This window comes from Acomys russatus, chromosome 2 (genome assembly GCF_903995435.1).
Source record: "Acomys russatus chromosome 2, mAcoRus1.1, whole genome shotgun sequence".
NCBI lineage: Eukaryota > Metazoa > Chordata > Mammalia > Rodentia > Muridae > Acomys > Acomys russatus.
The window spans coordinates 104,209,209-104,217,944 of record NC_067138.1 but is presented as its reverse complement, the minus strand read 5'-3'; the positions used below and the strand labels follow the sequence as shown (position 1 = coordinate 104,217,944).

The 8,736-nt window shown below is 43.5% G+C and overlaps 1 protein-coding gene across 3 annotated transcripts in view; it reads left to right on the top strand.

Moving 5' to 3' along the window:
- The first annotated feature begins 237 nt into the window (after nt 1–237).
- The window catches only part of Dock7 (dedicator of cytokinesis 7), a 182,077-nt gene continuing 173,578 nt past the window's right edge, over nt 238–8,736 (top strand). For all 3 annotated transcript variants that reach the window (XM_051164576.1, XM_051164558.1, XM_051164566.1), the window contains exon 1: nt 238–297. In XM_051164576.1, the coding sequence (XP_051020533.1) occupies nt 260–297 (38 nt within the window). In that variant the 5' untranslated portion in view covers nt 238–259. The remainder of the gene's footprint in view (nt 298–8,736) is intronic.

Genomic DNA, 8,736 nt, shown 5'->3' with positions numbered 1-8,736 from the left:
GCGGCCTCCTAGCCCGGCCTCCAGCCGGGATTGGCGCGCAGGGCGGAGGGGGAGGGGGGGCAGCGAGGGGGGGAGGAGAGCGGTTCCTTGTGCGCGCCTCCTCGGCGCATTACGGTACCCTCGTTCCAGGCTCCAGTGGCCGGCCCAGCCTCGCGGTGGGGTCCGGAGAGCCGTCGGGCGAGCGCGCGGGAGGGAGCGCGAGCGGAGGAGGAGGAGGGAGGCCACCCAGCCCCGCGCCCAGCCCTGCGCCGCCGCAGCCATGGCGGAGCGCCGCGCCTTCGCGCAGAAGATCAGCAGGTACACCGCGGGGAGCTCGGCCGGGCCTCCGGGGTGGGAGGGTGGGTGTGGCGCGGCCCCCGGGCCTTGCTGCGCCGTCCCAGGCCTGCAGCCCGCGCCTCGCCAGGCCCGCAGGGCGTGTGGCTGCTCGGCGGCTCTTTGTGTCCGCAGCCGGTCAGCCTCGGCGCCCCACGCCCACGCCCCGGCTCCCGGCGCCCCAACAAAAGGAACTGGCGAGGAGGCCACGGCGCTCACGCCCGCACTCGCCGCGGCCGCTGACAGCACCCGGTGCGCCCCGCCCGCCCCAGCGGCTCCACACCCGCCCCTGCACGCGCTCACCGAGGCCGCAATGCAAAGTTGTGGGCTATGGGACGCGGGAGCACCCCGTTTTCCCCGTGAGCTCGGTGGGGGCCCTTTCCTTGGCCCTAGAGGTGGATGGCTGATTGACCCGTACTATGCTTTATGCATGGGCCTAGCGTTCACATCCAAGGAGTAAGCCACCTTTCCAGGATAAGGTTTCCCAGCAGTTTACCTCTTGGTCGAGATAAAAAAACAAAACAAACAAACCAAGGATATTTGTAGAATTTAACCATGGGATGTACCTATGGATAAGGCACTAGGCATTTTTTTTGTTTATTTGATTCAATAAAACCTTATTTCTGCAACTTATGATATTTAAAGAAAGGCAGCAATCACGTTAATTTTTTGACGGTTGTATTATATTTCTGTGGTTCTGAATCTTTTTAAGCTTGTTGACATTTGTAGAAGGTTTTTGGATGTTTCAGAGAAAGGCTTTTTATGAGCTTCTAGACCCCCACAGTATTAAGGCTTTTGGGACACTTTTTGTTTTGTTTTTTATTGAAAACTAACATCTCATTGAATCTCTGCCTTTGGCCAAGATCTGGTGTAAAACATCTCCTTTTTATTTTGAGTTTTAAAACATGTACTTCATTTTCTTCTTAAGAGATAAAATAAGTTCTTAGGAATGTGGGCGTTACTGGCAGATGAATTCAAACACTGAGTGTTGTTTTCTAAATCGGGACCTTCACCAGGTTCTTGAAACTCTCTTGCATGTTAGTTGTCTCATCTGAAAAAAACGGTAAATAATGGTACCCAGCTAATAGGGTCCGCCATGAATATTAAGTGGTCATTTTTGCATAAAGTGCTTAATTGACATAGTGCATTCCCATACTGTCATTGAACACTTGGGATTGGAAAGTATTACTTTTTTGGTTTGTTTCTGGGCCTTAAGGCATGCCACCAATGGACACATACCGTACATTTCCTTTACCTAGAGCTCATGTCTCATAAGTAAGCACACCTTTGAGGGTGAGTTATGAAATAACAGGCAGTGCCTCTTCCCTGTGAATGGAGATACCAGATGAAACAGGACTAGCCACAAGTGAGGACACAGAGTCTGCTGTGGAGCACAGCCTCGAGTACAAGTAAGGATAGTCTTGAAAGAAAGTTATAAGATGAGACAGGGGAATGACAGGTATGTGCCATTGTAAGAGAGACACTTAGGGCATGGCGGTGATGAATGATTGACGAGTGGACATTGAGAAACGGTCGGGGACAGGCATCTCTTTCTAGCTGTGCAGCTAGCTGGAAGATGGAAGGCGTCACTGAGGTCCATGAGTACAGGAGGAAGCAGTTTAAGAGTGGAAGATGACTCAGGTTTGGACATCTTGGCTTTGAGGGCTTATTAATCATTTAAAATGGAAATGTCTGTTAGGGTTTTGGTGTTGGTTTGAGATGCAGGAGAGACTGGGGTTCTAGAATCCTGTGCTGTAGTTGAAACCAGTTGCGATTTGTCAAGAGAGTACACCAAGGGCAAGCTGTATGTAATTAGCAGTTATCTGTTATGGATGAAAACTGTCTTCCTTGTTACTGAGTCATTAAATAATACTTCTGAAGAAATGACAGCTGTACTTCTGAGTTCTCTGCCAGTGGAAACATAGCCCAGAGTCTGGGGGATAAGTTGGGATTGACAGCCTGGTCCTGCCACTCATTGAATAAACTTGAGCAAGTTACTTGACGCCATCTGCAATTGTCCTAATAATGGCGTTAGTTCTAGGACTTTTCTTACAGGGCTGTTATGATAACCAGTTAAAGGAACCAATACCTCTAAAATGCTCAGAGTAAAGCCTTTGTGTGCAGTATGTGCTTAGTAAAATTGCAGCTGTTTCGTTTTTGCAATGTTTATGAAATGAGACTTAGGACTTTTTCTTCAGAATGACAGCCTTTTCCATAATATATGCATATATGAAAGTCATTGCTCTGTAACAACCCCTGGCTATGTAGAACTTTAGAAAAAAAGGGTTCATGATGGTCCAGAGAGCCATGGTTATAACGAACCATACTGAGCAGCTTTTCTGGCTGAGTTATTCTTTCAGCCTTTTGCTTGGAGAGCTGTTATTTTTTGAGGCTGGGATTTGATTTCTGAAAGTTCTTTACTCATGTATACTTGATTGGACAGATTTCTTCAGCTCAGCTTTGCAAAGCCCCATGCATTTTGCCCATATCAAGAAATTGCCTCTTTGTTTTTTCTTCTTTTTGAGGGCATGGTTCATGCACTTAGGGACTTTTAACTATTTGCAGATTCATGATGTAGGATTTCTCTTGGATCATTTTGTCCTGTGACTTGATAGTCAATAAAAGGATGGAATTTTTGTATAGATTCTTGATCCTTATAACCCAGAGAGGCATACAACATAGGAAAGAATATTGGTTTGGGGACCAAATTGCTCAGGTTGAAACCCTGCCTTCATGGCATGAGAGCTGGGCAGTTCTCAACATTCCATTAGATCATCTTGTTTTGGTTTCTAAAAAGCCCCTATAATTAATGTGAGGATTAAATGAATGAACACCCTTGAAACACTTGAAATTGCCTGGAACATTTAGCCACTGCTGCACTACCAGGATGTTATTTTCTAATAGTGGTGATGTTTCCCAGATGAGAATCCAACAGTGATACTGTTGTCTCAGTTGCATTCAAACCCTTGGCTTCTCATTTCAGTTATCATACTTTGTATTTGTATTTTATTTTTGCAACATACTTTCTATAGTAGTTCTTCTGGTGCCACTGCTAACACCACAACTTTATGCTTGTTTTCTTGTGTTTCTATTTTGATTAGCTATAATTATTATTATTATTATTATTATTATTATTATTATTATTATTATTTTTTTTTTTTTTGCCAGAAAGCAGAATTAATGAACTTGTTTGATTGTTTTTTGTTTTGGTTCTGATCAGGTGTTTATTTCAAAGGACTGAATGTAGTCATATTTAATAGCTCAAACTTGACCTCTTATCTGTTAGTGATTCTGTGTGGACTCAGTGTTTTATTCCGTGTGTTATCAGCTGTGCTGCCTACTTTTCTCTTTGGACTCAGAGACTTCCCCGAATTTTTTTTTTAACCTTATCCTCACTAATTTTTGTTGTTGCTGTTGTTGTTGTTGTGCTAGAATTGAACCCTGGCTGCCCTGAGTGCTGTGTGAGCACTCTATACCACTGATGCTCATCCCAGCCTCATCACACTAATTCTTAGTGCCCAGGCTCTGGCCACCCTTCTAAGCCACAAGCTGGAGGGAGGCTAGGACAGCTGAGTTTCCTGCTATTACCATCTTCTTTCCATGCAGTTACTCTAGATCCCCTCCTCTTTGTCTGAGATAGGTATATGCCATCATCACCACTACTTCCTGCGTTGTCACTCAGGCATGCTTGGGCTGGGTGAGCATGCTTAGCTTCTGTGTTCTGAGTTGTATGTAGGTCTCCAGTTAACCCTGGATCCTTCTCTTTGCCTTGGCACTGATTTCAGGAGCTATGCCCCCTCCCCCCAACTTGCTATAAAGTAACAAAGCAAATGATCTAAAGTTACAATAATGAATGAATCTTACAGTCTAATGTTGGGAAAAGAAACAACAACAGCAAAAAAAAGCAAACAAAAAGATACTGCTGGATCAACCCGTGCCTTGTGATGCTGGAACTTAAGTGTCTGGCTGCCACCTCAGTGCAGCCTCAAAGCGTATGACAACACTTCCCTAGGCAGTCACAGCCCCAACCTCTCCACCCTCTTACTCACATGCGCTTAGGGCTCCCTAAGGCACAGCTTTATCGCAAATACACTTTTCTGACAGTGGGAAGTCCAAACTCTTGCTTGTGTTTTAAGGTTCTCTATAATCTGGTGTCTCTTCTTTGGACTCAATCTTTAGTTTATACTTTGCTCTTCAGTCAGAGGTGTTTTCATTATACCCCACAACTGTATTTATTCCATTGTTTTCATTTGTGATTTGTATTCCTTTAGAAAAAGCGCTCGCGCTCTCTCTCTCTCTCTCTCTCTCTCTCTCTCTCTCTGTGTGTGTGTGTGTGTGTGTGTGTACTACATACTACCATATGCATGTGGGGGTTTGAACGACCTGGCAGAAGTCAGCCCTCTCCTTCCACCATGAGGGTCCGGGGTTCTATCTGTCGCAGGCCTGGGTTGGTGACAAGTGCCTTTGTCTGCTGTGCCATCTCATGGACGCGGTGATAAACTTTTCTTTAAACATCTTGCTACTGTACCCCTTCCTTAAGAAATTGTAAGTATATTTAAAACAAGCAAGACATACAGATCTTGCCCATTTCTTAGATTATTCCAATGCATTGTGTGGACTTCGGGGTCAATCTTTACTTTGTGTTTTGTTCTTATCACCTCTGGATGCATTTCTAAGCAATATAGCTTTTCTTTTCTGCTTTTGAAGGTATTTGACTAGTATTATATTGCTTGTTTGTTTCCTTTATTCTCTTGCCTTTGCTAAAAATTGTATTGTGATGTTCGTTCATGATTGCAGTTGAAGTTCACTCATTTTTGTGTTTTGGTAGTGTTTTATTGTGTAAGTACGCCATGATGAAGTTTCTGATTACTAGACAGCATGTGTATTCTGGGACCCATCTATGGTTAAGTTTTTCAACCTTCCTAGTTCTGTGACCCGTTAATTTAGTTCTCATATTGTGGTGACCCCCAAACCATAAAATTATTTTGTTATTACTTTATAATTGCAATTTTGCTATTGTTAGGAACTTAATGCAAATATCTGATATGCAGGATATCTGATACACAAGCCCTGAGAACCCCTGCTCTAGGGTGTACTGTAAACTGTTCTCTAAAAGTGATGGTAGAAATTTTTGCTTCTGCAACAATGTTGCTTTGTGTAATTGCTGTTACTTGGTGTTGCCAAGTTTTTCAGTTTCATCAGTGTATTGGTGCTAGCTCATTGTAAAGTTTTAATTTTTATTTACTGAATTATTAATAAAGTTGAGCTCTGCTTTGTGTGTTGAAATGCCTTGTTTTGTAGATTGCCTAGTTAAATCTTTGTGGTCATTCCCTCCCAATTTTTTAATTTGTGATTTTGTATAGGTACTTTGCATACAGTCAATGTATTAATCATTTATTGACCATTTATATAGCACCTTCCCTATTATGGATTATTTTTTTGTTTGTTTTGTTTTGTTTTTTGAGACAGGGTTTCTCTGTGTAGCCGCTGTTGTCCTGGAAATCCTCTGTAGACCAGGCTGGCCTCAAACTTAGAGATCTTCCTGCCTGTCTCCCGAGTGCTGGGATTAAAGGCTTGCAGTACTACCACCAGACTGATTTTTATCCTTACTAGGGAACTTTTTGAAAAGCTAGTTCTTAGTTCTAATGTTGCTTATGTGTTGTGGTTGTTATGGTGGCCTGACCTTGGACTTGTGATCTTTCTGTCTCTATCTCCTGAGGGCTGCGATTACAAGCTACTGTGTCCATTTTATGGGATGTTGGAAATCAAAGCCAGGGTTTCCTGCATGCTAGACAAACATTCTATGAAACTGACCTGAAGTCAACCTCAGTGCTTTATGGCTGGTGCATAGCAAACCTCTCCTTACCCTGAGACAGGCTTTCCTCCATATTGATGTGAGTTCTGTGGCTGCTCCTTTTGAGCTTAGGTGGATTCCTCTTGACTTAATATGTGAGTGGGGTGGACACTTAGCATGCTGGGCTGTCCTCTCCTCACTGGCATCCTTCCACCTCTCCATAAGTTCCGATTTGTTCCGTAGATCTAGTTGTGTGTCTTTTTGCAATGATTGTAATTTTAATCATCTTCTGGATTTAGTGGACCAGTTATTCCCCCCCCTCTTTTTTTTTAAATTTGGTATCTTGGCTTCATTTAGCCCTTTGAAATTCTAATTAATTTTTTTACTTATATCCTCCCAAACTTAAAAAACAAAGCCAAAAAGCTTCCTACCCACACCCTGTTAGTATTATATTGGAATTCTGTTGAATTTACACATCAGTTTGGTGGAAAATGATGGTCTTTTTTTTTTTTCTGAGACAGAGTTTTTATTGTGTGTAACCTTGGCTGTCCTGGACTGACTTTGTAGACTAGGCTGGCCTCAAACTCACAGCAATCCACCTGCCTCTGCCTCCCAAATGCTGGGATTAAAGGCCTGTGCCACCACAGCCCAGCAAAATGATGGTTTTTCAATACTGAGTTTGCAATCTACAATCCATAGCATTGCTTTTCAGTTTTCTAGGACTTTGTTATAGGAAAAAAGCTTTTATAGTTTTTCTCTGTGAGGTCCTTGCATGTCTTTGGTTAGGTTTATTTCTAGGCATCCAACAACTTTATACCCACCTATATCTGACTAAACTTTTGTTGGTTATAAAGTATGCCTATAGATTTTTTGATGTTTTGTGTATATATTAATCATATTTTCTGGGAGTTAAAATGTGTTTATTCCTTTTCAACTGTTAACATTAATTTTTTTATTTTTTATTTTTTGATTTTTCTCTTTAGTTGGATCATAATCTCTCCCAATGGCCTGTATGTTAACAGGTAGTTCCCAGGTGGCTTTTGGGAAATGATGGGACCTTTAAGAGCTGGGGCCTAGCAAGAGGTCTATAGGTCATTAGTAGCATGGCATTAAAGGGACTAGGGGCTCTGGCCTATTCCTTTTTCTCTTTTACTTTCTGGTCATAAGGTGACTGGTTTTGCTCTGCCATGACCATACTCCATGATGTGTTACCTACTATGGGCCTAAAGCAAAAGACTGCTTGGCATGGACCAGAACTTCTGAAAATGAGCCTGAACAAAACCCTTGTCTATATAATTCACCGGTGTAAGGTACCTTGCTGTAGTGATGGAAAGCTGTGTATTAACGTGCATTGCTGTGCGATTCTTACCACTCCTGTTTAACATCGTATCAGTGGTTAGTGCTCTTGTTAGGATTATGATCTCAGGGGAAAGTGGCTTGTGTTTCACTCTTGAGCTGGGTGGTTGCTGAGAAGTCCTTTCCTTTTCTTCCCGCCCTCTTCCTTCCTTTCTTCCCTCTTCTCTCTCTCTCTCTCTCTTTCTTTCTTTCTTTCAGAAATTATTTCAGACTTCTTCTCTTAGAAACAGAAACCAGGCTTATTTTGGGCAGGGCTTCTAGAACAAAAGAAAGTGGGGTGCCGCTCAGAAAGATGAGCAGTGACCTAAGGTAGAGGCTTGTCTCCCTGGCTGCTGCTTCACAGAGAACTGGAGAGAGCATTTGGCAGCTATGCTCGCTGGCCACACAGTATCTGTGGACAGAGAAAGAGTCGCTCAGATCAGGAGAGGGTTTTGTAGAAAGGGCACTTACCTTGCTGTTTTCTCCTGTTCTAGGCAGCTCAGTCTCCAGGGTGAAGTCCCATTCTGCTGTGTTGAGTCATTGGAGTCTTTTGGCAGTCACTTTGGCTGTCTTGTTACTTTTTCATTGGCTTTTTTTTTTTTTTTTTTAAGCCAAGGCAATTTTTAAAATGCAATTATAGAAGCTCAAATCAAATTAATTTACCTACACAAAGCAGTGCTCACTCTTGCAAGCTGATGATTGGATGAGGGGATACAGATGTTGCCAGTAGGTCTACTATCTTCTCATCTCAGATTTTACATGAAAACCAAAACAGTTGCAAAGAGATTTGACAGCTCTAGGCTCAGCTCCTGCCAGCAGCTCAGTTTCCTGTCAGCTTCAGGTGTGCAAGCCAATTGCTGTGTTTAGGGGTGCAGAGGAGTCTGCTCAGTCCTGGTGTCCTTGCCCTCTTCTGGCTTGGAGGGAGGTGTCAGGAAGTCAGCCCCACTCGGATCCCAAGGAGTAAGTTCATTACCAACCAGAAAGGGTTTCTAATGAAAGGAAGGGAGGTCATACCAAGGCGACAGATGCTCTCCAGAGCGGGCAGGGGAGATGGCTTGGTCTGTGAAGCACTTCTTATCCTCGCACAAGACCCTGAGTTTGGTCTCCAGAACCCACAGAAATAAGCCAGTCATAATGCTATGCCTATATAATCCCAATGCTGGGCACCTGGGGACAGTTTGACCCCTGAGGCTCTCTGGTCATCTATTGTAGCTTAATCAGGAGCTACAGGTCTACCAGAGACCCCATCTTGTAAAACAAGGGTGGTACCTGAGGAATGACACCCAAGGTTGACC